Below are 26459 nucleotides of genomic sequence, written 5' to 3' on the forward strand. Positions count from 1 at the left end.
TCCATATAGAAAGTCTGCATCTTTAACCCCAGATCTTGGCACTTTTCCCACGTTATCTCTGCATAAATTGAATCTTTGACAGCTTGGACACGCCCCACGAGCCACGAGGGTCGCTGCCAGGAGGCTGGGATCAAGGATGTGAATGAGTGGCACTAGGGTTAATAGCTGATGGCCTGTACCTGGCGACCATCATATCGGCAGCCGAGGTCGCATTTTCAATGTTCCGAGTGTAGGCAAGGCCCCCGACCACGAACATAGTAGAAGCGCAGCGATCTTTCTGTGGCTGGACTAACGAGTGCGCCATGGATGATGGCGTCTGGGCCCAACGAGGAGGATACTCTTTTGTCATATGAATTCACAAGAAGCCCGTCTCTTGTGCCTCGGGACCCGACGCTTTGGGCCCATGGATCATGAACCCCTGACTGTCGCGCGTCTTCCCTCCAATCCCGTGGCCGTAGTCCCCCTCGATGCATCACCCCCGCTGCTACGCTGGCGGTGCTGTGGTGGAACCGGCATGTAAGAAGCCGGCACTCGGCGTTAGCGTTCCCCAAGACCCCAGGTTTCCCCCTCCCCCTGGGTGAGACTGTTTGATGCTGGGGTCCCAATGTGTGAACGAGCTGAGGACTCGATGGACTAAAAGCACGAGTACGGGGTAGACGGAGATGGTGTGATGCTCGCGTTCGTCGTACCCAATCTCGAGTCCTCGGTGCGGATAGTGGACGATCGAAAGCAGGAGCAAACGGATTGGGAAATTAAACAACCTAGCGTCCTGACGGTGAGCTCAGGGTAAGAAATTGATCCATGGGAAATTGAAGCTGAAGTTGTGAGAATTTCGTTGATGCGGGGTGGCAGGCAGATGGGTTTTAGACCCCCAGCCTTCTCGGGCTCTCGCACCTTCCAGCTCGTTAGCCCCAACAGCAGGGTTTATCACAGGGAATTGCCGATTGAGGACACAGATTGGGTCCGAGGTGAGGGTCAACCTTGGGCTGCCATGCCGAGTCTGTCAACGATTCCCAAATATGGATCGACTGTCCGGCAAAAGCCGCTTGCTGGGGGGCATCCACCACGAGTAGGACGACTCTTTCAGCAAGCGTCAGCGCCAGGCTGACATGACCATATGGCAGGGCTTTGAGCAGGTTGCAACCCACCCAGGCGGGAATTGCATATCCAGCGTACGTCCCCAGGAATTTGGAAATTCAGAATGGCTAGAAAGTCAAAGCATCAACATCACCAGGGGCTCACATCAAGCATGGGGAAATCTCCTGTCCCCTGCTCCCCGTCCTGTCTCTTCTGAGCACTCTCCCGTCGCCAGTCCGCCGCCATGGTGGGAGAGAGCAGGCCGCCGTCCGAATCAGACCTGCCAGGCCTGCCGGGCTACCATCCCTACAATGCCCAGCCGTGGCTCGTTTCTGTGGCCAGCGGTGCAACTGCCCTAGGCATCGCGTCCGTCATCTTACGCCTCCTCGCCCGGCGACTCAACTCCATGTCATGGTGGTGGGATGACTGGATGGTTGCCTTCTCCGGGGTAAGCCCGACTCCCATACTCGCTCACTCCCTAGGCCCTCGAAATGTGCTAGTTCTGACGGGCGGCGACGACTTGTAGTTATGGAGTATGGCGGCGTTGGGACTCCTCTTTGACATGCGGTCGTGTGGTCTCGGACTCCACGCCGACGTCGTCGACCCCGAGCGCGTCATCGTGATGCTCAAGGAGCTGGTTGCGGCCGAGACACTCTACGCCTGGTCTTTGGGGTGGACGAAGCTGAGCGTGCTGCTCATGTACTACCGCGTCTTTCGCGTCAGGCACTTTAAAGTCACGGCCTATGCCATCGGGATCCTCGTCATGTCCTGGGTCGCCTGTGTCACCTTCCTCTTCATCTTCACCTGCGCTCCCGTGGAGAAGCTATGGTATCCAGATGTCCCCGGGCGTTGCATTAGCCAGACAGGCACATGGATTGCCAATGGGGTGTCGACCATTATCACAGATCTGATGATCTTGCTGCTCCCCGCGCCACACATATGGAGGCTTCAGGCGAGGAAGGGCATCAAGATCGGCGTGTGTGTGAGTTTTGGTCTTGGAGGATTGTATGACGCGCTGCCTGCTGGCAACACTAACAAGCTAGGCTGACCTGATAGCAGCGTCGTCTTCGCGTCCGCCTACCGAGTCAGTGTCCTCCTCACGTACGACCCCGACGACCCAACATATACACTCACCCCGACAGTGGGATGGACGGCCATTGAGATCTCGGCGGGCGTCATCTCGGCCTGTCTCCCCACCATGCTGCCAGTGGTGGCCCTCGTTGGTCGCTGGCTGGGACTCACGAGATTCCTCCAGGCATTGAGCAGCACCCACGACACGGGGACCAGCCACTATGATCCGACCAAGTCGAGGGCCATAGAAAGTACTGCTCCACTCCGCAGCTTCCCCAATGGAAAACGTGAGACCAGCCGTCCCCGGGACAGGGGGAGCTCAGCTGGTCGGAGCTCCACGCCCTCGATATATATATACGAGCAGCAAGCCTGGGGCATGGGGGATGACGAGGTTCCGGCAAGGGAGTACCCATTGCGAGGGCCAGGGGATAACACAAGCGGCGAGAGTATTTTATTACAAGAGATGAACCCCAAGGGCCTGGAGCAAGACAAACCGCAAAGATCATTTTCATAGCAATGCAATGGAACCTGGACTGTGGGAGAGCCCATGAGCCTCATGTGTACGAAGGCGACTGAGAGACGCGAATCGCCATTGCCAAGCGGGATATAAGATTTAATTTCTTAGATACCTAGCACATACGACCATACCCAGTGGAAAATACGGGATCCCGTCCGCTCTCCCAGAGTCAAGCCGCTGAGGGGCTGATTAGTAGTTGGGTCGGTGACGACCAGCGAATACCGGCTGTTGTATGTTTTTTTTTAATTTTGGGGGGTTTTTTTTTGGCTTTTCTGTTCAATTTATTTCCCTACTGCTGAAGACGGCGATCTGTTTCCACCTCCGGCGGCTCCCGGCCCCACCACCGGTTTAGATGCCCGGCCGCCTCCGTTCCCGCTCCTCGTCCTGGTTTCTGTCCCTTTGTTAGAGATGTTAGGGGCGCATATCAACTGATAATTGTTTTTACTACGGATGCAAGGGTCTGGGCGAGTTTGGTAATGAGCATGCTGCTGATGGAGGGGATGGGCTCATTGTTGGAGTAGTGGTGTGATATACCGGTGGTATACGTAGTATGATGAGTGGTGGTCATGACAGACACTTGCTTCGAAGCCTTGATGTGCATACCTAGATAACGATAATAAACCCGGCACTCGTTCTCCTCCATCCTAGTATCCCTCATGCCCCAGTGAAGCCACCAACTCGGGGACCAACACCCACCAAGCCAAACAAGGGGAAATAGCATCTCCCGCTACTGAAGTATAATCCGCCCACGGGAAGCCGGCATTTTCCAATCCATTCCATGATGCAACGCATGAGGGCGCCTTACATCACCGCTCAAGCCACCTCAGGAGTCTAGGCCAGGCGCCGTCTACGCGCCGTGGAACCCTCCATTGGTGTATATCCTCGGGGCGCAGCAAGATAGAAGAAGCCAAGCTCCGTCAACACACCCCTATCTACTACCTCTCCGAGATCTGTGACAGAGTGAACAATGTCGTTTCCGACCTCCAAGCCCTCCTCGCGCATCGCCATTGTCGGCGTCGGCTCCGTGGGCGCCGCAGCCGCCTACGCCCTGACGCTCAGCTCCGTCGCCAGCGAGATCCTCCTGGTCGACTCCGACGTCGGGCGACGGGATGGCCATGTTCGCGATCTCTCCGACGCCGCCTACAGCAACAGGAGGAACACGCGCATCCGGTCGGGCACGTACCATGAGGCAGGCCAGTGCGACATCGCCATCGTGGCCGCCGGGTCCAAGTACCCTCGGGGAGAGACCCAGATCCAGCACATGTACCACAACCTTGCCATTGTGCGCAACATCATCGATGCCATGACGCCCTTCAAGTCCGATGCCATCCTTCTGCTTGTGGCCAATCCCGTTGACATGGTCACTTCCATCGCCAAGGAGATCTCGGGACTGCCCAGCGCCCAGGTCATAGGGTCGGGGACGTTCCTGGACTCGGTGCGGATCCGGGGGCTGCTGGGGGATAAGGTTGAGGTGAGTTACCAAGACATGGATCGATGATCCAGGGCATGCTGATCCCAAGCCCAGGTTGCCGCTAACTCCATCGACATCTACGTGCTGGGTGTCCACGGTGATGCCCAGGTGGTCGCATGGTCATCTGCCACCATCGGCGGTGTCCCCATCGACGTCTCTCTGCCGCCCGATGCGGTCGATCGCGAAGCTCTGGAGGTGGAATGCAAGACTCGCTCCGACAGCATCATCCACGCCAAGGGTACCATGCCCTTTGGCATCGGCTCCACCGTCTCCAGCATCTGCTCCTCCATCCTCCTGGACAAGCGCAACGTCCGTGCCGTCAGCCACTTCCAGCCCGAGTATGGCTGCTGCTTCAGCCTGCCCGTCATCCTGGGGAGGAGGGGGATCGTGAGCTCCATCAAGATGCCCCTGAGCAAGGAGGAGGAGTCTGCCATTGACCGCTCGGCCCGGTTGTTGAAGGCCCAGGTGGATCGGGCCAATGAAGATTGAGCGAAGCTACATGTTGAAAGAATGCTGTGTACTTATCATAATAACAATGATTTGACTCATATGAATGAATTTATCCAGGAGCCATCTGCAACTATTGTGATGAACTTTACATTGAAAAACCTCGAGTAAATTAAAGACGAAAACTCTCTGGAATAGATCTTTTTGCCTATATACCTTCAACGACCAGGCCCTACTTCTTCCCCTTCTCCATCTCGACAACATTCTTCTTGACCGCGACAAAGCTATCCGGGCTGACCGAGATGGAGTTGATGCCAGCGTCGACGAGGAACTTGGCAAACTCCGGGTGGTCGCTAGGCGCCTGGCCGCAGATGCCAATCTTGCGGCCCTTCTGGCGCGCCACCGAGATGACCTGGGCAATCATCCACTTGACCGCCTCATCCTGCTCGTTGAACAGATCCGCCAGCTCGCCCGAGTCGCGGTCCACGCCCAGCGTCAGCTGCGTCAGATCGTTGGACCCGATGGAGAAGCCGTCAAAGTACTCGGTAAACGTGGCCGCTAGGATGACGTTGGACGGGATCTCGCACATGACGTACACCTCTAGGCCGTTGACGCCGCGCTTGAGCCCGTTCTCGGCCATCACCTCCAGCACCTGGCGCGCCTCGCCCGCCGTGCGGCAGAACGGTATCATGACGATGGCGTTGGTCAGCCCAATCTCCTCGCGCATCCGCTTGATGGCCCGGCACTCGAGCGCGAAACCCTCCTTGTACCGCGGCGAGTAGTAGCGCGAGGCGCCGCGGAAGCCCAACATGGGGTTCTCTTCCTTGGGCTCGAACTCGGCGCCGCCGATCAGACCGCTGTACTCGTTGGTCTTGAAGTCGCTCATGCGGATGATGGCCGGCCTGGGGTACACGGCCGCGCACAGCGAGGACAGGCCGTGTGCCAGCTTATCCACAAAGTAGTCGGGCTTGTGGGTGTATCCGACCGTCAGCCGGGCAATCTCCTCCTTGGCTGCCGTGTCCTTCAGCCTGTCAAAGTGGACAAGCGCCATGGGGTGGACCTGGATAGCATTGGTGACGACAAACTCCATCCGCGCGAGGCCAATGCCATTGGCAGGGAGTCGCCACCAGCGGTAGGCGGCAGCAGGATTGGCAAGGTTCAGCATAACATTGGTCTTGGTATCTGGGAGGTTGGAGAGGTCCACAGTCGAGGTCTTGATGTCCGAAATGCCATCGTAGACGAATCCGTTGTCACCCTCGGCGCACGAGACGGTGACATCCTGGCCCGAATGCAGTATGTAGGTGGCATTTCCCGTGCCCACTACAGCCGGTAGGCCGAGCTCGCGGCTGACGATGGCGGCGTGGGACGTCCGTCCGCCGTGGTCTGTGATGATGGCGGCTGCTCGCTTCATCATGGGCACCCAGTCTGGATCAGTCGACCCCGTCACGAGGATGGAGCCGTTGACAAACTTGTCAATATCCCCAGCGCTTTCGATGAGGCAGACGCGTCCTGAGACAGCGGCATCGCCCACCGAGAGGCCCTTGGTCAAGACAGCCCCCTTCTTCCCGACCTGGTAGGTCTTGAAGACGGCGGCGTCGCGGTGCGACTGGACTGTCTCGGGCCGGGCCTGGACAATGAACAGCTCCCCCGTGATGCCATCCTTGGCCCACTCCATGTCCATGGGGCATCCGTAATGCTTCTCAATCGTGCATGCCCAGCGTGCTAGCTGGAGGATCTCCTGGTCCTTGAGCACAAACGAGGCCCGCTCTGCCTTGGAGGTGGGCACATAGCGAGTCGGCATGTCGTCGTTCCCGTACACCATCTTGGTTGCCTTCTCGCCCAGCCTCTTCTCCAGGATCGGCACCAACTTGCTGTCGTCCAACAGCGGCTTGAAGACCTGGTACTCGTCGGGGTTGACGGTGCCCTGCACGACAGTCTCGCCGAGTCCCCATGCGGCGTTGATGAGCACGACCTTGTCAAAGCCGCTCTCGGTGTCGATAGAGAACATGACGCCGGAGCCACCGGCGTCGGATCGGACCATGCGCTGGATGCCAATCGACAGCGCGACGGCCATGTGGTCGAAGCCCTTGTTCTGGCGGTAGCTGATGGCTCTGTTGGTGAAGAGCGACGCATAGCAGCGTCGGCACGCATCCATCAGCGCATTCTCTCCCGAGATGTTGAGGAACGTCTCCTGCTGGCCAGCAAAACTCGCGTCAGGCAGATCCTCCGCCGTTGCGCTGGAGCGGACGGCCACGCCGAGGTTGTCGACGCCGGCCTTGGCCGAGAGCTCGCGGTACGATGTTTTGATGGCCTGGGCGGCATCTTCTGGCCAGTTCCCGCGCAGAAAGAGGCTACGTACTGAGTGGCCAGTCTCGGCGAGGCTGATCTTGCCGGACTGCCACTCCTTGACGAGGTCGGCAATCTTCTCGCGGATGTTGTTGGCGTCGACGTAATGCCAGTACGTGAGAGAGGTGGTCGCGAACCCAGGTGGAACGGGAATCCCCTTAGCCCCGAGGGAGCTGATCATCTCCCCCAAAGAGGAATTCTTGCCTCCGACAATGGCGCCATCACTTCGCACCAGCGTCTCGAAGTTGCGGACGAATTCTTTGTTGCCTGGCATCTTCTTCTGGTGTATATCGGCTGCTTCTCCGTTCAAGTTCACTGTGTCACCGACATAATTGCTGAGTGAGATCCTAGCATCAGCATTACCGCGTTTATGAAAAACCTCGATGCCAATGAAGCCCATCTTTCAAGCTTCGTTAGCTTAGCAAGGTTGGCCCAGCTCCAGAGACAGCCATTGAAGCTCCCAGTCAACTCGGCGGTGGCACAAGAGGGGCAATGCTACCAAGGTCTAAATTGTGGAAATAGGAATGCCATCGTATGTAATGATCTGCTGATGATGCTGATCCCTCCCGCTTGAACGTGGGCTAGGACGAGGCGAGCTAAACTCTACCGGTTTGCACGGGGTCAGCATGAACCATTTGCCTTTCAGGTCTAATTGAGTTGGGCAACATGGGCTTCCGACTAACAAAAATGTTCACGTCATGGAAGACACGGTCGCCCGTACGCCCAGATGACAATCTCCGTGAGCCGAATCGTCTGGCCATATACCCGATCGCTACCGAGCGTATGGCCGAGCCCGCAGTCTTGAGGCGCCTCCCGGCGACTTCCATCACCCATAGTTGGTAGTTGGAGCCCTGGCAAATAGGCTAATGTTGGAGGGTCGGGGAGGACCGATATCTTTCTTCACCCAGCTTGAGGCAGGCTGGCCCATCCAAGGAGGGTTCCAATCGAACCAGGGCTCCTTCTCCTTTCCCCCACGGGTACGGAGTACCCAAGAGATGAGCCCTACCTGTCTGGGGTCTGGCAGGGCATCTCACGAGAACTAGAAAACTAGTCCATATCGAGAAGAATGACGGCGCCTCTGTATTTCACATGACTGTACTCCTAATCCTGTTAAAGCACGTCGGCACAATCATCTCAATGCTGGGGTCGCAGTTGCAATTACACCCGAGTTCCCGCTCCGGTGCCGCTCCCACGTCGCGCCCCTTGAAACTGGGCACCAGCTCGCCGCGCTTCAGGGCCTCGTCGGTCGGGGCGTGGGTGCAGTACTGGAAGGGCTTGTGGACGTAGCCAAAGTCGGCAAAGTGGTGGACTTGCTCCGGGCGCAGCAGCAGCGCCGCAGCGAGGCTGTGGACGGGGGCGTCGCCCCAGCGCTCGTAGTAGAAGCCGCCGTCCTCGTCGAGGAAACGGAAGATGTCGCGGTACTCGGGTGACCGGAAGAACTCCATGTCGGCAATCTCGAAATTGGACCAGAAGTGGCACATGTTCCAGAGGTCGCCGTACGGATCGTGGTTGCGGATCCACCAGGTGAGGCGGCGTATCGGCCACGGGAGATAGGACGGGTCCATCATGGCCGTCCAGAGCGATGTCGTGGGGATGTGCTTTCGCATCTTGTACTCGGACAGCTTCCGGAACAGCGAGGGAACCGTCTTACCTAGCTCCCAAAGCGCAATAGTATATCCGTACCGCTTATCGTTACGTTCCATCTCGACGAACGGGTCGTAAGTAATGGCACATGTAAACTGGATGTCAGGTTCCACGCGCCAATACCACTTGTAGTTGAGTAATGCCGGGTGGTCGAAAAAGAATCTGCATCAATAACCGTCAGCGGATGTTGCTCCAATCGCCAACAAAGCCTGATACTCACCCAGAGTTGAAGCGACACATGTGGTGGTAGCTCTCCTTGCCCGCGTAGCTGATCTTCCTCCTCTTCATGTCGGCCATGCACTTGCGTGCCTCGTCCTGATCAATCCAGCCCGGATATCCCCACATGCCCGGAGAGATGGTCTCGAAGCCCACGTCGGAGGCACCGCCACCTTCGCTTATAGCCTCGCCGACCCGTCTCTTGAAGTCGGACGACCACTCCTTGTCGTTAAGGAACACCCATGGGTATCCAAAGTGCTGATTGAACTGCTGCTGCACGCTGCGTATGCTGTCTATAGCGCCGTCGACGTCCGAGTTGCGAGCGAGCATGACAAAGGCTGCATTTGCCCTCGCCGTAGTGTTCAGGATGGGCTCCTGGCAGCCGATGTGGAATGGCGGGTCGAGGTTCGTCGCAGGGCGGGTGATCGCGAAGCTTCGTACGTGAATGATTACCTCGAGGGCGAGAACCACCGTTACAGCGGTCAAGAGCTTCCAGCGGCGAGCTATGGCCTGGGCCAGGCGTCGTACTCGGTATCTCATGGGAGCTGGACGCGCACGCGCCGCCTGGAGGATCGGGAGAGATGGCGTTGGGCTCTCAGGCCGCAGGCGTCGGTGAGCCATAGCACCAGCGTCGATTATGTGCTGTCAGCTCGGAGGTCGAGAGGGGAGCTCCATGGCAAGCTGTTGGATCAAGCAAGTCTCAGGGGGCCAAATTGTCCGAGTCTGTCTTTTCCGACACCTTTTTCGTCCTCCATTGACACCCCACTGTTCCATACTAATTAATACCTTTACAGGCGTAGCGCCGCCAAATAAATTATATGCGACTTCGACTTCTCGAGATCTACATAATTTGCTGGAGAAATCCTATCATAACGGACAGGTAACCTTATGACAGTACACGGATCTTATTGACTATTGTGCCTAAGCTATTCGTACCAGCCGGGTATCTTTCTCTACTTTTGCATAAAAAGTTCGAGCTATCCGTAGTGACTTTGCTTTTGGTGGAGTTACGCCGTCGATCGTCACCTATAACCAACCCCAACCATGCAAGTGACTTGGCTGGTAGCCTACAACAGTTAATGAGATGAGCCAAGTATATACCAGCGCAGAAGCATACCAATATTCTCCCTATATCAGTTCTAGGGTCAGGGTTATGATTAATGCTATAGATTCCCCTAGGCCTGCTATACTAACTACTATATACGACGGCTTCCTTTGATTAATACTATGTACGAGGGCCTCCTGTAGATGACCGCGCTACTAGGTATTTATCTCAAGCAGTTAAAATCACGGATATTTATGGCGGCGCTACGCCCATAAAGGTATTAGTGAGGACCAGGGGGTGTTGATGGAGGACGAAAGAGAGTGGATGGAGCAGCCATTCCCTGAACCCTGCAGGTCAAAAAGCAATCTCCTTAGCTGCCATAAGCTTCTCCGTGCTTCGTACGTACCTACTTCTGATCATTTTGCAGGGAATCGTCAGGAATTTCAGCCAACGAGAAGCTGTAGCAAAAACGATACATCTGACCGCAATTTTAACGCCTCAGGTTACCGACCCCTGAAACAGATTAGTATCTAACCCTAACCTTAAAGTGTAGTGGGTGGGCTAATAATGGACCTGCAGTAGCTAGCTTATGGCAGCCATTGAGATGTGGAGGAGTGGACCCTCGAGCCAAGGCCTGAAGGCCATCAATTCCACGACTCCAAAAGTCCAAACCCAACTACACCATGGTTTCTCCTTCCATCAGAAATGGCCAGACACAGCAACTTGATATTTTATTGGGTTGAGCCGTTTGCCCCTATAGCCCTTGATTCCGGGGAATGGCAACACAAATGGTATCAGGCAGACGGCTCCAAGTATGGCGAGGACCCTGCCTTTTGCGTAGCATCAACAACGCCTATAATGGGCCCAATACTCAGTCCAGTGTTTGGTCTGTCAAGAATTAGCACTCAATCGCATCGAGAAGAGGCAGTACGGAGTATGAACCCCATGAACATGACTCCCGAATACTTGCCCCGCTGGTGTGGGGGAACCATGTCAGACACAGCAATGACTCCTAGTGCAATTGTGGTTAGGAGCCGTCAGATTTTAGCAACTCCAGTTTCAACGTCGGCTGTGCCTGAGCAGCCCGCACTCTACGTAGAGTACAATGTATTATCCACAGTATAAGCAAGGCAGCATGGTTGTGCTGGAGGGCAAGACCAACACATACAACGACGTAGACAGCCAGGGCAACAGTATAGACCGGGCGCCAGCCGATCTGATCGACAAGATTCCAAAGAAAGCAGGTGCTACTCCTTGACGAGGTACACCGTGATAGTAGAAACAAACCCAGCCTTGTGAGTAAAGCTTCAAGCCCCAGGAGCACCCGCATTCCATTTTTGAGGGTGCGCGCTCGATATTCTCACAATATTAATACCTTAGATACAAATTGCATATTTTATTGAGGGAAAAAAATCTGATGAGGTGGACGGGCAATATGGTTGGGCCACCAGAGCGTCAAGGTTTAGGATATCTGGCGTGCCGCCGCCGAAACATGCCACCAGCTTACACCTACCTAGTTCCTAGGTGCGGTTGGCTCAAATCCGGCACGGAATCTATTAGTCCTTCAGATAAGCGCCAGGGCGCTCCTCATCGTGTTATCCGGCATGCCGTGGCATCATATATACACCTCTACCCTTAGGAGCCATGGGGGTTTACCTCAGAGCTTACACCTGTACTTAATCAACTTCTTGCCTGCCTGCACTAGTCTCCAATATCTTCCCCCAACGAGACTGGAGTATTTCCCTCCTTTCACCCTCCGCGACCCGTCTTCCAGAGAGGTAGAAGATTTTCCTACTAATACCTTTCTTACGAGCTGAAAACATGGTCGGAAACTTCCTGGACATCGTCAGAAACCTCCAGCCCAGGGCCCTGCCCGCATGGTCCTGGTCATATGGAGCCCCAGCTGTCAATGTTACTGCCACCCCAACCGCCACATTCCCGCTCAACAGGTGGCCCCCAGCTACCGCAACCGTCCTCGTAGAGCTCCCTCCACTTCCCAAAAAGAAGAAGAAGAAGGGACACAAGAGGCAAGTTTCCCTCCCGGCCCCGAGCTACCAGAGGCCCCAGCCAGATGCTCAGAAGCAGCCCTATTGGGATGAGCAGACCCATCAGTATATCCCACCCGAACACAACTTGCCCTATGTTACCAACGACGGAGGCGACTCAGATTCCGATTCCAACGACTGGGACCAGTATGAAGAGAAGCCCTATGATGACCCCGAGTGGGATGAGGACCAGGACGAACCCAACGGCGACTATCACCCCCAGGAAGACACCGACTACCACCAGCCTCCTGATTATGCCAATCAGGACTGGCCTCGAGATCAAGAGGATCCCTACGAAGATGATGATGGATATCACCACCCCCCTTCAGTGCGCGATGAGAGTAACAATGGATACCCAGAGGAAGAAGATGACCATGGGTACCACCACTCCCCTTCCGAGCGCGATGAGAACAACAACGGGCACCCAGGGGACCAGGATCAGAGTCAGCCGGAGGACTCGTCCCAGGACTTTGTCCTGATCAAGCCTAAGGATGAGAGCAAGGGGCAACCTTACATCATGCCTGTCGATGAGTACGAGAAGAAGATAGCTTCGCTCTCCCCCGAAACTGGGGGGCCTGAAGTGGAACACGAAGGTAAAGGTGCACTGGAGGAGAACCGCCCGCCATACTCTCAGGAGCACCCCCAGGAGCATCCCCAGGAGCATCCCCAGAAGCACCCCCAGGAGCACCCCCAGGAGCATCCCCAGGACTACCAGCACCACCCACAGGGTTACCCAGAGGATTACCCCAAGTACCCTCAGTACCATTCTCAACAGCACCCACAGGAGCAGCCGCAGCAACACCCTCAATACCATGCTCAGCAGCACCCACAGGAGCAGCCCCAGCAGCAGCCTCAGTACCATGCTCAGCAGCACCCACAGGAGCACTCGCAGGAGCAGCCCCAGCAGCAGCCCCAGCAGCAGCCCTGGGGCCAACCCCAGTACCCCAGTGAGAAACACGCGTCTTTCCCCGAAGAAAAAACTCCGGAATCGGTCATGCGTCATCTAGGTCTATTGCCCGAGGACCGCGGAGGCGGAGAGTTCCTCACGCGAAACAACCCTGCGATAAGGAGGAAGACACGCCCAACTCCGTTCAGTCACGGAACAAACGTTCCACATTACTAGGGCGACCACTGGGGTTTCCGGGAATCTCTGAGAAATCATCACTGATGAGGTAAATGTGCGCAAGGACGACATCGGTGAGAATTTTCAGGGGTCAACTAAGGGAGTTCGGCTGGCACTGGGGAGAGGAATAGGTAATTTTGAGACCGACTGCACAAAGCGAATTCCCAGTCGCTGATGATACATATACGGATTCCACTCGTTCCTGTTCGCAATCCTGGAGCCCTGGGTCTCTCTCTCTCACCAGGAGGTATCTAGGTATCATCTCTATAATCTACCCTATTTTCTCTTATTCTGGAAAGATCTATAAATCATGTAAGCGCACGTTTGCTCCCGTGAAAATGGGAGCGTAACTGATACTGAGAGAGCTACTAATTAGTGCCTGACTTGCTTTTCTCATGCTTATATGTAGCAAGTCTAATCTACCTAGTTTCTGGCTAATTCTAATCACTGCCCTGCCACAACACAGATATACGCATCTACCAATTGGAGAAGGGCTCCGCCTAAATTAAGATCTTACAGCCTATAAGAAACACATTATAACAGGGGGCTTGGATATATACAAAGATATATCAATGAAGGATCAACGCTCCCGAGAACCTTCAACAGAACTAGGGCTTAGTACTACTACCGTGCAGCCAGTATGCGCTTCGTAATGACGGACAAGGAATTTAAGCTGCTGACAACCCCAAGAGACGTCTAACATACAGTATTAGTATGTCCCCTTCCATTTATATAGTATTTTCGGGTGCTGGCAAGCTATCATGAACAAATTTCGAAAGATCAACGTTGAAGGATCGTCACGTGGAGCCTCGTTTGGCCACTGTGGCGCTTCGAAGTATTCCATTGTTGTATCTCTCATCAATGCCATGAGACAATATGATGAGGGGAATATAGACTCACGGGTCGTGTGAAGAGCTACTATGGCCGTTTGGAATCAAGGATGTGTCTTTAATGCTTGGGGACAAGACTTTTTAGCCCCTGATCGCAATTTGGAAGTTGACCCCGTGTACCCAGTCATCCAGAGATCTGAAACTGCCGCGTCTCTTGCAGATCTCCGAGTTTATTTCCAATATAAGTATATCATCGGCGCGCCACCTGCCTAGTTAAGCATTGAGTGACAATAGTTGGCGATCTCGGTTTCAACATCCGTCTCCATTATTGCCCCGGCTTATCTGGGATATCAAACGCCAATGCAGACGCCCTGGGGGACACATGTTGTGAAGTTTCTGTGCCCGCTTATTTAAAGACGGTGCTGGGATGGGAATATCACCCCCGTTCCGTCATCCCAACCATCGACATCATCATCCTACTAGCGCCATCATGAAGGTTAGTTCCGGATCTAATTTCCTACCTATTGACTAGCGAATATCCTCCCTGACAGGAAAAATAGTTCCTTGCCATTATCGCCGCCCTCGCTACTATCGCCGCCGCGGAGAAACTCTCCCAGGCCGACGCCCAGGCACGCCTCGAGGCCGCCGGCATTGCGGTTAGCTCGTCGGGCGGGTGCGTGGATCCCACCAACGGGTCGTGCACCTCGTACGAGGGCCTTGAGCTGACCACGGTCGAAGGTGTCATCACCCTCAAGGAGGCGTGCGGGTGCGACATCACCATCACCGGCGGCACGGAGACGGGCCATGGCGACGGAGAGTACTCCCACGCCAACGGCTTCAAGCTCGACCTGGCCAAGGCGTCGGGCCTAAACGGCTACGTCACGGGTACCTTCACCCAGATTGAGGACCGCGGCGATGGCTACCCTCAGTGGGAGGCCGGGTCTGGCAACATTTACTGTGTAAGTTTGGCGTCGAGGACTAGAGTGGGCAGTGCTGACTTGTGTCACTCAGGACGAGGGTAACCACTGGGATATCGTCTTCTACAACAACGGCTCTTAGGTGACTATGGCATCCTGATATAGTAGGGGGTGAAATCGCAGTCCGAAATAGTCAATGGGCCAGTGACTCACAGAAGGAAGCAATGATGACGAAGTCATGTATACCTAGTTCCGAAGAATCCAGGTCTGAATTCCACCATTTTTATAGGCCAACGGCCTGTAATTGCAGGAAAAGAGCTGCTACAGTCATCTAAGGCTGCTGTAGATGCTAGGGGGGAGACTGCCTCCTTGATTCAATATTCTTCATTCATTGATACCTTTGGCATGCGCAACGACAATGGAAGCCTTGACAACCTTTGACCTCCCAAACCAGTCAAATAACCTCCCAGCCAGCTTGAAACCGCCCATCGAGATGCCGTACTGGCTCAGTGCGCGCTCTTGGTCATCCAAATACCGGACGACCCCCGGGAAAACATGCTCCGTGATGTCGCGAATCACAATGGTCTCCTCGTCGAACCCGCAGTCTACCAGCTGGGTCCTGTACTCCTCCTCGGTCAGGAACGTCCGCACGGGGCACCCCATCATGACGCCCACCGCCCTCACGGCCAGGGTGTCGCGCAGCGACGCGGTTTTGTTGAGGATCAGATCAAAGGCCATGAAGTTGGCGCCGAGCTTCCTTGCCGCATACTCGAGGATCGGCTTCCGCGAGGGGGAGAAGTGGTACAGGCAGTCCAGGGCCAGGAACCACCGGTCCGTGAATTTCCCCTCGGCCAGCGACTCCACAGCCTGGCGCACGGGGGGTTTCCATGCGTCGGGAATGGCGGCGTTGGCGCACAGGAGCTTGAACGAGTCGACAGATACCTGATCCGACGAGGCAACCTCTCGATAGATCCGGCGCGATGCCGAATCGACCTGGTACTGGTTCATGGTGAGGCCGACGTAGCGGAAGTCGCTCCACCCCAGTGGGCGAGTGAGACGCACGAGTTCCCAGGTCTGGTCGCCACAGCCGAATCCCACATCAAGGATGGAAAGCGACTTTGAAGGCTCTTTTCCGGCTGCATTATTCGTTCCCAAAAGCCCGGCTAGGCTGAGAAGCTCCTTCAGGAGGTTAGAGCATGCCTCCTCAAACACCTGCACCGGCTCGCCTTGCGGGTTTGTCCTGAGATGGCACCGAGTCAATATTCCGAGAAAGATCATTGCTGATAGATGCATACCAGTAGCCCAGGTTCATCCACATGGTAGTGAACGGCATCTTGGCGTTGAGCTTCCAATGGCCCAGACCGTAGACGTCGCTTTTCCGCAGAGCCGTAATACCGCCAATTACGAGGATGAGGATGGCGGCCACAAACCCCCCAAAGAATGCTAGGGTAATGTCCCGTCCATATGAAGATTCCATGACGACGGCCGGCGAAAAGTTTCGATCCGCGTCAGTCTCTCGCGAGAGAGTGAGTTGACGCTGGGGGAGAGAAAAAGGCCAGAGGATGTTGAGGTTTGGTCCAATGCCCAGTGGTACGTACCTTCAGTCTGGTGGGCTCCATCGATTAGGCCCTAGCTTGTGCTGTGAACATGGACATCAACTCAGCGATCCCCCAGCACCAGAGATTTGACTTTCGAGCCCTTCATCTACATACAAACATTAATATATTTGGAAATTCCATCGCTAATCGGCGCTAGACTACTACAAGTATTTTATATACTCACCCTCCATGGGACGCGAACACCAAAGTCGTCGGCCACCTGCATCGCCGACACAATGCATCCCTCCAACAGCACCATGCCGTCCCAGCACCAGGCTCCCGCAAGCCAAACGTTATCATCCCCGTTCACCCACTCGCCATCACCTGTTACCGTCTTTTCATAAAATTTTGCCCTACCCATGATCCTCTCCACCGCCGCCCTACTCCTGGGAGTGCGCAGCGTCCTTGTGAACTTGGCGTGCTGGAGCATCATCTTCGGAGACGTATGCGGGTCGAGAGGACAGGTACTGACAACGACGCCGCCGGGCATAGCATGCAGGGCTTCGGTTCTAGAGCCCTTGCTGGAAAAGCTTGTCTTGAAGGTGATGGTCTGGGCCTGTGAGCCGTCTCTGCTGTGGTGCATGCACCCTGACGACGCATGGTCCGTCTCCTCGATGACCGAAAAGGCCTTTGACTCGTCCTTGGCCGCGGGCGGTGCAAGGACGGAACTCTCCACCTGGACCGTAGGAATGCTGCGTGCGACCGCCTCCATGGGCTTGAAGATCTTGCCCGCGACATCAGGTGAGACGGCAAGCACCACGCGATCAAAAACCTCCTCCGAGACCCGACCAGAGTCATCCCTGGTCGACTGCCAGCGAATGAATACGCCTCCGTGGTCTGCACCCGGTCTCACTTCCAAGACCCGCACTCCCAATCGTACATGGTCCATACGCTCACTCAATCTCGCCTGGACCTGGTTAACCCCTCCGCACACAGCATAATGCTGCTGGCCGTGCGACAGCTTCTTATAGTTGATAATGTCGCTTGCGGGGAACGCGAGGAGCTCATCGTGCGTGCATGTGCACACGCTGCTCATCAGGGGAAGCAGATACTGCGACACGTAGCGGCGTGGCAGCCATATCCTCTCAACGTACGCGGCAAACGTCTCGCCCCCCTCGCTGCCCGAGCCCCTTGCTGACGTTGTGATGGGGAGGATTGCGAAGCACGCGACGGAGAACCAGAAGTGGCACACAAGAAGGTACATGACCTCGACAATATGGGGAATGACACCTCGATTGCCAGGCCATGGCGGTGGCGTCTGATGCAGATTCGACGCATGGATGAAGTACTTCCTCAGGGCGCCGTCGGTGCTGTCCGACTCCGCGTCGAGTTTGGGGCGCGGGTTAGGTTTGCTAGCGGCAGCGCCGTTGGCCGTTGACGCTGGAGACCGTTGGGATCTCGACAGCGCTTCGGCAAAGACAAACAGGAACCGAACTGGATGCAGAGGGATCCCCAGGTGACTGTACATCTGCATCAGGTTGGCGTAGTAGCCGCCGGCGCTCGCGCGCATGGGGAGGTCGACACGCTCCACATCACCAGTCTTTCCATTTTTGACCGCCACGGAGGCTGCGTCAAAGGAGAGAGAGTCTGCCTGAGCAAGAGTCAGCAAAGATCACGTACATGGTCCGGGGCGCTCACCTGCTCAAAAAGAGTGACACTGTATCGGTTCTGGATGTCGTTCTGAAGGAGGTAGGCAGTAGTTAGGCCTGCCAGCCCCGTCCCTACGACGGCGACCCTTGACTGGGATTCGCTCCGGTGCGAGTCCTCCATACCCTACGAAGTAGGCTGCTGCTGCTGCTGCTGTTGCAACCCTCGATCACTTGGAAAGGCCTCTTTGGTACTTATTCCTAACAGCCCGTTGCTTGGCTGACTTCAATGAACCGGCCTAGGGGTTGGGTCGACGATGGGTTGTAATCGTGAGGCCCTGGAGCAAAAAGCAAAGGTGAAAAAAAAAACGAACGATTCAGAGAAGTCTATGGCGGCGGATCAGATTATCTCGACATCAGGGCGAGATAAAATATAACGCAAGAGGAAAGGCCGCGAAAAAGCACCTGGGCATTATAAAGACATGATATGCAAAAGACACGGGATCGGGTCTTTGATGGTGGTGGCAGGCAGACAGCCCAGTGATCAGCCTCCAGTGACGGTATCGATGCCTCGGGATCTTGAGAAGCGATGCGCCAAGGGGCAACTGGAGTCTGTCTGGGTGGTGGGGTGGCGGCCGATGGATCATGGACGTACGGATACTCGTCGTACGAATAATACGTACCTTGCCAAGGCAAATTGGTAATAAGGTACCTACCTACCTAGCTGCTTGGCCGCGCATGTCGGCATTTCCTGCATTTGCACCAAAATTTATTAGTACATAGGTAAGTAGGTGGTAGCACCTTCCCGGTACCAGCACCGCCAGATGATTCGAATTCTGCGCGCAGTCATGAGAACGAGTGCGAGTGCGAGGTGATTCGAGGCCCCGGGTCTAGTGCCAGTTCAGGTCGATACTATTGTCGGGTTCGGCTCATCGAGATCCGCATAGTGAAATAGCACTCGGGCAGCTCTAAGCCTCTAATAAGCCTCTAAGCCTCCAACTCCCAAGCCCCCATGGGACCTTGGACCCCTGGACCCTTGTGAGCAAAGTTGGAAGTTAAAAAGAGCTTCCTTCCCTTCGGGGCTCCTGTTCCCCCGAACCCCCACTTTGGCTTGCTGGACGGACCATCAAACCCTCCTATGGCCTCCCACTCGCTCTCTCCAGTTGCTCGTGATCCGTCCGCCAGCGCCAGTAATAGCAGCACACTGTCCGCGCGCAGGAGGTCGAGGACGGGCTGCATCACCTGCAGGTATGTATTACTCGTACCTGCAACCTGAACCAACAGTTGGCTGCCGACGTGCCACTTGGGATCCTCGTTGACCATCAAGCTTCCCCGCCATCCAGAATTCGACGCGTGAAGTGCGACGAGACCAAACCACAATGCCTCAAGTGCCAGACTTCTAGCCGAATATGTGACGGATATCTTCCCGACCACAACTTCATTCCCAGACGACACCTCGTCGCTGCCGTGCGGAACCTGTCAACTATCGCTTCCGCCTCAAAGGCATTATCACGGTCACCATCCCCGTTCCGTCCAGACAGCGATTTGTTCGACGTGTTTCGACATCACACAGCCCCGGCCACCACCTCATTTCTCCCTTCTAGTTTCTGGAATGGGAGCCTGCTCCAGCTAGCCCACAATGAACCCGCCATCTGGCATGCCACTGCCGCCATCGGGGCCCTCCACCGGCGTATAGAGCTCGCGGCCGAACAATCAGATGGCTCTTACAACGTGGATGCGCTCACCCGCCGCGCAGAGGCCCATCATGGGAAGGCCCTGGCCCTGGGGAGGGATCTGGATACCGAGCCCAAGCTCATGGCGCTGGCGCTCGCCCTCATGGCGTCCTCCAACTTACTGGGCAGACTGGCCGAGTCGCAGGTGCACGTCCTCGCCGGCCTGCGTGCAGCGCGACAGTTGGACTGCGACAGAAGCTCAGACGTAGCCACGCTGACCAACATGTTGGCCAGGATGGACATGCAGGCTATGACTTTTAGCGATTCCCAGTCCCCATACCCTTTTGCCGATGCCATCAAACTGCAAGAATCGGACCACACCGCTAGAGGACCGAGTCATCCGCTGCAGAGCTACGAGCAGGCAACGTCTAGTCTGTTCCTCCTGCTCAGACGGTCCATGCTTGTCGACGAGGGCTTCTCTCGAGAGGACCAAGGCGAGCAACCTTATTCCACAAAGCTGTGCCGTCTTCTCCAGGATATCCGCGATTGGGAATCAAGCATGTCCGGCTTTGAATCCCGACTTTGCCCCGAATCTACCCGCCAGACCCCTGGGCTGTCGGTGCGGCTCTACCACACATTCCTCCGACTGGTCATTAAGGCGACCATGTTCGGACTCGAGACGCGGTGGGATTCGTGCCTCGCCCACTATGTGCGCATCGTCACACTGGCTCAGGCACTGGCACAGAGGCGTTGCGGGAATACCAAGCCCTGGTTGAGTCTGGAGCTAGGCCTTGTCGTCCCGCTCTTCTTCACGGCGCACCGATGCCGGCACGCCGTCATACGTCGCCGAGCGGCTGCCCTACTACAGCAGCTTAACTCTCAAGAGGGGATGTGGGGCAGCATGGCAGCCGCAGCCGCAGCCAGGCTGATCATCAGCGTCGAAGAAGGGCGCGAGGGACATGGATTGGACGAGATGATGGAGGGACCTACCCTATCCCATCTACATCAGCTAAACGAAGCTCAGAACGCTGCGGACCTACAGGCGGTGCTTGCAGTACCCTGGGAGGCTTGGGCAGCGCACGACTTAGAGCTGCGCGGACAGGAGACGTGGGAAACGTCAGCGCCCGTTGCTGAGGGGAATCGTGTCAAGGAGATTCTCATCGTAGCACAGTTTGATAAACGCACGGCTCACATGAAGCTGCTGATGGGCTCTACAGATCCGAACATGCCATTTGGCGAGGCCAAGGACAGGATTCTGCGGTACTGATGGCTCCTGTTACAGCTTGAGTAGGCTCACCCATTCATGGCATTGGCGATAGTTGACCTCCACCGAGCACGATAGATTTTAGTACATAGCATCGGTGCAAATAGATATCAACGTAACTGTACCTAGTTGGGCAGATTCCTGGGGGGGGCCGTGGGGGCCCGGCGAAGACCGACTCCTACAGGCTAGTTATGTATGTATGTACGTTTCATCGGGTACTATCCGTGACCGGCGCCGTGCTTGTCGCCGACGGAGCTTTCTAACCCGCGCCATAGATCACCTCAGGCGCTGGTGCGCTGACGCCTTATTTATGCTTGTGATGCGGCCAACGAGATGCTCGTATCTCGCAGATATCCATGAATTTCACCCTCCCCGCACCAAATTGCCAATTGCGTGGCACGTCGTCGCTTTCCGGCGCCGACCGTGACATCAAACTCCACCCCACAGCTGCCCCTCCTCCGCCTCCACGCACCTCTACAACGCGCTCCCACTCGACTGAGTCAACTCCATTCGTATCTACATACATGACCTGGTATCTACATGTAGTTATCTAATATCTGCACCAAATCTCCGCTCCCCTCCCTCCCCAGTCGCATATATGCGCCTCCTCGCTCGGACCCTCCCATCCTTCCTCCGTCAAAAACCCCTCCGGTCATCCACGCACTCGTCCCCCCTCGCCTCTATCTTCCAGCAACAGCAACACCAAGCCGCAGCCGCCGCCGTCTCCAAAACAAGAATAAGAACCATGGCCACCGCCGCCTCCAAGCGCCTCGCTGGCAAGACCATTGTCATCACCGGCGCCTCCTCCGGCATCGGCCGCTCCACCGCCCTCGAGTTTGCCCGCACCAGCCCCAAGGACCTGCGCCTGATCCTCACGGCCCGCCGCGACGACGTCCTCCGCGAGCTGGCCGAGGAGATCAAGGCCGAAGTCGGCGACGGCGTCAAGGTTCTCCCCGTCAAGCTCGACGTCAGCGACCCCGCCGCCGTGAGGGGCTTCGTCCCCAGCCTGCCCGAGGAGTGGCGCGACATCAACGTCCTCGTCAACAATGCGTGAGTCTTCCTAGCTCCTTCCTGCGGGGGTCTGTGTATCGGCGCAATGCAACGGACCCGGGACTGACAGTCTAGTGCAGTGGCCTTGTCAAGGGCGTCGCCAGGGCCCCTGAGATCGCTGAGGAGGACATGAACATCATGTTCCAGACCAACGTCACGGGCCTCATCAATATGACCCAGGCCATCCTGCCCATCTATAAGAAGCGCCCGGATGGCGGCGCCGGCGACATTATCAACATTGGTTCCATTGCCGGTTTGTTAACCCCCTCAACCCTTCTCCACCTCTGGAGAATATTCGCCGTCCTAGAAAAGTGCGGTCGTGATAACCATTTGCGTAGGTCGCGAGCCGTACCCCGGCGGTGGAATCTATTGCGCCACCAAGGCCGCCGTCCGCAGCTTCACTGAGAGCTTGCGCAAGGAGCTCATCGCCACCCGCATCAGGGTCATGGGCGTCGACCCCGGACAGGTCGAGACAGTAAGTTCCCCCCCCTTTCGCCGAAGTGCAGTATCTCCAACCCAGTCCTAACTCGAAACCTTTCATAGAACTTCTCCGTGGTCCGCTTCTATGGCGACAAGGCCCAGGCTGACGCCGTCTATGCGTAAGTGCAATCAGTCTCTAGTGGATGTAGCCTAGGACTATCTACTCACAATATCATGCTCTCAGTGGATGCGAACCCCTTACCCCCGACGACATTGCCGAGGTCATCGTCTTCACCGCGACACGGCCCGAGAACGTCGTCGTTGCCGATACACTCATCTTCCCGAGCCACCAGGTTAGCCTCCCCTGACTCCAAAATAATCACTAAGAAGCTCCTAACGCGAAATGACTAGGCCGGCGCGGGCATCCTGCATCGCAAGACCACATAGAGGAACATTTAGAATGGTATATAGAGGCGAATTAAGATGTCAATTCTGACTAAAAGATTACATGTTCCACATGGTACAATATTCATGGCTATCATGATTCGACAGCGTTATAGAATAAAGAAATGGGCTATGGATGTGCCCAACATGGGCTCTCACGTTATAAATGTTCGAAAAATTCTCTTGCCCCCAACCCACCAGCCAAAGGCTGCGACCAGTAGATCCGAGTCGGGGGCCTTCTAAGATCGATGATTTTCAATATACCAACGTTCCGTTCAGGATCCATTCTGGGTTGAATCGGATCCTGGCCATCACAAGTGACAGCACCGCTGGGGGCCAAAGGCCTCTGCAACACTTTCATTGTCCAAGTAGACAACATACCTCACAGTAGGGCCGAACCCGCAAAAAAGCGATGCTGTTCATGTCATTCGTCACCTGCTATGAGTTAATCCTCCCAGATAATATCGTAGCACTTTTACCATCTTCCCATACTACCGCCTCCCAGACGCCGCGCTGTGAAAAAAAAATGTTGATAGCAATGTCAGACAACCCCCCTATGTGATAGCACATGAAATCTGTGAAACGGCACCAGGCGATATGTGATCGCCTATTCTCCAAAATGTTGGAATAGCGGCGACAGAGACTCGCCAAAATGGTTTCGGCGGATAGCTTCGGCAAGCATGAACGAGAGGTCAAGAATGACTAGCTTGTTGGTGTGCTTGGCACGCTCCTCACTGATGGGGAAGCTGTTGGTGACCACTACAGTGTCGATGCACTCGCATGCCTGCAGCTGTTCTAGACAGTCACCACCAAAGACACCATGAGTGGCAATGCAGTAAACCTTCTTCGCATGGCCTCTCTTGACAACCGTTTCTGCCGCCGCAATCCAAGATCCGGGCTTGTCAATCATGTCGTCGACAATGAACACTGTCCGGTTCTTGACGTCGCCAACAAGAGTAATTGTGTGCTCCACCTTGGGGTTCTCAAACGCGTTGTCCTCGTCATCGGAGCTGGCTGCTGCATCGCCGGAGCCACCCAGAGATTGAGGCTCAGGGACAAACATGGATGAATGGTGTGACATGGCCATCGGATCATCTTCGTGAACACTGTTCGCAGTCGTCGGCCTCTCGGAGTCGAAATCCTCCTCGACAATGTGACCGTGCACCAAACGTCCATGTGTGACCTCGCGAGCGCGGCGATCATCGAACTCGGAGTCCCCAATGCCGCCATCGATGTTGAGTTCGGGTGACCTGGCAGTTGGCGTCGCCCGCTCATCATCCACCGATGAACGGTTTGCGTTCCTGATGGGGAGACTGCCGCTAATGCGTGTCGGAGAACCTTGCGAGTCCGCAATGACATGGGAACTCCTCACTGGAGTCCTCGCCTCATTGTTTGCCTCCGCCTCCTGTGGGCCGTCGGGCTTGGGAGGGTTGCTCCCATGAGCCGATGTTTCCATCGCCGGATGATACTCATCCAAGTGATGCAGGATCATGCTGCCCGCGAGGCTAGTTCCTCGTTTCCTGTCCGTGGTGACCATACCAAAGTTGAGCTTAAGAGCATCGGCAAGTGAGGTCACCCGCTTCGTGCCACCCGCGTTCTTTGACACCACGACCGCATCACGCCAGTTTGGCACGTTCCGGCGAATCCACTTGGCGATGATGGGTTCGGCGTGGAGATTGTCAACGGGGCACTTGAAGAAACCCTGCATCTGAGAGGCGTGGAGATCGACTGTGATGACGTGCTTAACGCCAGCAACACCGAGCAAGTTCGCCAGCATCCGAGCAGTAATGGCACCACGATGGGCCTTCTTCTTGGACTGACGGCTGTAGGGGAAGTACGGGAGCACAGCTAGAAGAGCCGAGTCAGCGGTCGCACACACCAGGCAGGCAAGAGCAAGAAGACTAACCAGTGACTTTGTTGGCGGAGCCGCCCTTACATGCACTTATCATGATGAGCAGCTCCATGATGGAGTCATTGATCCTGGGGCTCCCAGACTGGACGACAAAGACATCTTTCTCGCGGACGCTGGTCAAGATCCTGACACTAGTCTCTCCCTTGGGAGCCAGTTAGTCGGCTTGATTGATGGCGAGGGAGGCCCCCCGAGGCAGCAACAACAGATGCGCCTCCTCGGGAGGACAGAGCTGCAGGGAGCTCACATTAGAGAATTGGGTCAGCTCAGCGTCGGCGGGCTGCATGCCCAGGTTCTCACAGATCTGGCCCGTGAGAGCCGGGCACGAATTGCCGGCGAAGATGAGCGTATTTCGCATGGCGACGTGACCGGCCGTAGCCCACGCAGAGATGAATCGGGGTGGTCAGGGGCGCAAATCCCGGTGCAAGGGAGAGGGTGGCTGGGAGGAGAGTGTAGGGGATTGCAGGTCGAAGTTGGAGACATGAAGCCGGAGGGACCTTTATTTTTTCGTCAGCCTCTTTCCGCTGTGGCTGCCATAGTGTGGACATGTAAAATTGGCACTGTCATGTGCCACTTATCGCGCAAAGTTGGGCCAGAGACACAGTTCGTTGCACTGTATTCACATGGGTCTTGGTGGGGTTCTCTAAAAATTTGACCCGACTTCTGCGGCTCGGCTTCATCAATGGCACGATATCCAGTGGCTGGCAGTCGGAACGTACCTGGAACACCCGACTCTTCAAGTTGTTCTACAGCACGCGCCGCTTCCCGGGATTCTAACCGGAGCTTGACTGCAGATACCCGCCATTGGCACTGCTGGCACTATGCAGGCCTTCCTTTAAATCATTCAGACCCCTCAATCACCATCAGCCTCCGCATTCGCCAATGGGCATCCCCCACCTCATCTCTACCCTGGAGCCCTTTGCGGCCCGAGGGAGTTTAAAGGGCCAGGATGTTGTCATTGACGGTCCAGCTCTTGCATATCATGTTTTATACATATGTAGACGCAATGGAATAGGACAGCCATCGTATGATCTTATCGGTCGTACTACTTTATCTTGGCTCGATAAGCTTTCGGCTCTCGTAGACATGTGAGTCTCCGTCATACGGGCATGGCTGCAAAGGCTTACCAAGGGGGGCAGCAAAGTCATATTCTTTGATGGGTACCTCCCGGTCGAAAAATTACCTGTTCGCATGGAGAGAATGGTCAAGAACACCAGCCAACTCAATCAGTTCTATTCATCATGCCCTAATGGCTGCCCGGAGCGCCACCTGTTTCAAAGAAATGAGGGTGATATGGACCTTTTCTCCTCGCATCAACCAGAGCCCAGACAACTTTTGCCGCCGAGCTTCCTAGTACCGGCTGTCATTGAGGCTCTCAATGAAAGTCTCCAGTATCAGAATCTTGTTCGCCAGGTCCCTGGCGAAGCCGATGCGTTCTGCGCCAAACACCTCGCAACCCATGGAGGCATTGTCCTCACTTCCGACTCCGACCTACTCGTACACGACCTGGTCGGTGGCCAGGTAGTCTTCTTTCGCGATATACACGTTGTCGATGGAAAGTCGAGTTGGGAGTGTCTTCTCTACGACCCACGGGCCATTTGCCAAAGACTTGGATTGGCCCCTGAAGAGGCCCGACGATTCGGCTACGAGCTTTATCGCTCATACAACGCGACAGTTTCTCAAATTGTTCGCAACTGCAATGAAACAGTCGCAGATGAGAAGGATTTTGGAGAATTCTGCCAGCAATATATTCACCACGAGACGAG

The 26459-nt window shown here is 55.7% G+C and overlaps 10 protein-coding genes across 10 annotated transcripts; 6 read left to right on the top strand and 4 right to left on the bottom strand.

The window, feature by feature from the left end:
* Positions 1 to 1321: 1321 nt before the first annotated feature.
* ACO1O0_004607 (uncharacterized protein) lies at positions 1322 to 2662 on the top strand (the record flags this gene model as incomplete). The annotated part of the gene is made up of 3 exons (XM_083194046.1): positions 1322 to 1525; positions 1604 to 2055; positions 2137 to 2662. 3 exons carry the CDS (start codon positions 1322 to 1324, stop codon positions 2660 to 2662), a joined length of 1182 nt encoding a protein of 393 aa, XP_083050994.1.
* Positions 2663 to 3632: 970 nt separating this feature from the next.
* Positions 3633 to 4625, top strand: ACO1O0_004608 (lactate/malate dehydrogenase family protein; the record flags this gene model as incomplete). The annotated part of the gene is made up of 2 exons (XM_083194047.1): positions 3633 to 4136; positions 4191 to 4625. 2 exons carry the CDS (start codon positions 3633 to 3635, stop codon positions 4623 to 4625), a joined length of 939 nt encoding a protein of 312 aa, XP_083050995.1.
* A 190-nt stretch (positions 4626 to 4815) lies between these two features.
* ACO1O0_004609 (phosphoenolpyruvate synthase) lies at positions 4816 to 7329 on the bottom strand (the record flags this gene model as incomplete). The annotated part of the gene is made up of 1 exon (XM_083194048.1): positions 4816 to 7329. One exon carries the CDS (start codon positions 7327 to 7329, stop codon positions 4816 to 4818), a length of 2514 nt encoding a protein of 837 aa, XP_083050996.1.
* Positions 7330 to 8014: 685 nt separating this feature from the next.
* ACO1O0_004610 (glycosyltransferase family 15 protein) lies at positions 8015 to 9329 on the bottom strand (the record flags this gene model as incomplete). The annotated part of the gene is made up of 2 exons (XM_083194049.1): positions 8015 to 8735; positions 8794 to 9329. 2 exons carry the CDS (start codon positions 9327 to 9329, stop codon positions 8015 to 8017), a joined length of 1257 nt encoding a protein of 418 aa, XP_083050997.1.
* Positions 9330 to 11655: 2326 nt separating this feature from the next.
* On the top strand, positions 11656 to 13002 carry ACO1O0_004611 (uncharacterized protein; the record flags this gene model as incomplete). Its single annotated transcript, XM_083194050.1, has 1 exon — positions 11656 to 13002. One exon carries the CDS (start codon positions 11656 to 11658, stop codon positions 13000 to 13002), a length of 1347 nt encoding a protein of 448 aa, XP_083050998.1.
* Positions 13003 to 14322: 1320 nt separating this feature from the next.
* On the top strand, positions 14323 to 14891 carry ACO1O0_004612 (uncharacterized protein; the record flags this gene model as incomplete). The annotated part of the gene is made up of 3 exons (XM_083194051.1): positions 14323 to 14328; positions 14393 to 14791; positions 14844 to 14891. 3 exons carry the CDS (start codon positions 14323 to 14325, stop codon positions 14889 to 14891), a joined length of 453 nt encoding a protein of 150 aa, XP_083050999.1.
* A 242-nt stretch (positions 14892 to 15133) lies between these two features.
* ACO1O0_004613 (uncharacterized protein) lies at positions 15134 to 18117 on the bottom strand (the record flags this gene model as incomplete). Its single annotated transcript, XM_083194052.1, has 4 exons — positions 15134 to 15989; positions 16045 to 16286; positions 16532 to 17938; positions 17968 to 18117. The coding sequence occupies 4 exons, from the start codon at positions 18115 to 18117 to the stop codon at positions 15134 to 15136; spliced, it is 2655 nt and encodes an 884-aa protein (XP_083051000.1).
* A 954-nt stretch (positions 18118 to 19071) lies between these two features.
* ACO1O0_004614 (uncharacterized protein) lies at positions 19072 to 20873 on the top strand (the record flags this gene model as incomplete). The annotated part of the gene is made up of 2 exons (XM_083194053.1): positions 19072 to 19181; positions 19382 to 20873. The coding sequence occupies 2 exons, from the start codon at positions 19072 to 19074 to the stop codon at positions 20871 to 20873; spliced, it is 1602 nt and encodes a 533-aa protein (XP_083051001.1).
* A 742-nt stretch (positions 20874 to 21615) lies between these two features.
* Positions 21616 to 22787, top strand: ACO1O0_004615 (SDR family oxidoreductase; the record flags this gene model as incomplete). The annotated part of the gene is made up of 6 exons (XM_083194054.1): positions 21616 to 21920; positions 22001 to 22173; positions 22259 to 22395; positions 22464 to 22519; positions 22585 to 22693; positions 22752 to 22787. The coding sequence occupies 6 exons, from the start codon at positions 21616 to 21618 to the stop codon at positions 22785 to 22787; spliced, it is 816 nt and encodes a 271-aa protein (XP_083051002.1).
* A 604-nt stretch (positions 22788 to 23391) lies between these two features.
* On the bottom strand, positions 23392 to 25051 carry PRS1 (ribose phosphate diphosphokinase subunit PRS1; the record flags this gene model as incomplete). Its single annotated transcript, XM_083194055.1, has 3 exons — positions 23392 to 24632; positions 24691 to 24838; positions 24941 to 25051. 3 exons carry the CDS (start codon positions 25049 to 25051, stop codon positions 23392 to 23394), a joined length of 1500 nt encoding a protein of 499 aa, XP_083051003.1.
* Between the last annotated feature and the right edge of the window lie 1408 nt (positions 25052 to 26459).

The sequence above is a fragment of the Amphichorda felina genome (assembly GCF_050947745.1).
Source record: "Amphichorda felina strain 45539 chromosome Unknown scaffold_4, whole genome shotgun sequence".
NCBI classification, from domain to species: domain Eukaryota; kingdom Fungi; phylum Ascomycota; class Sordariomycetes; order Hypocreales; family Bionectriaceae; genus Amphichorda; species Amphichorda felina.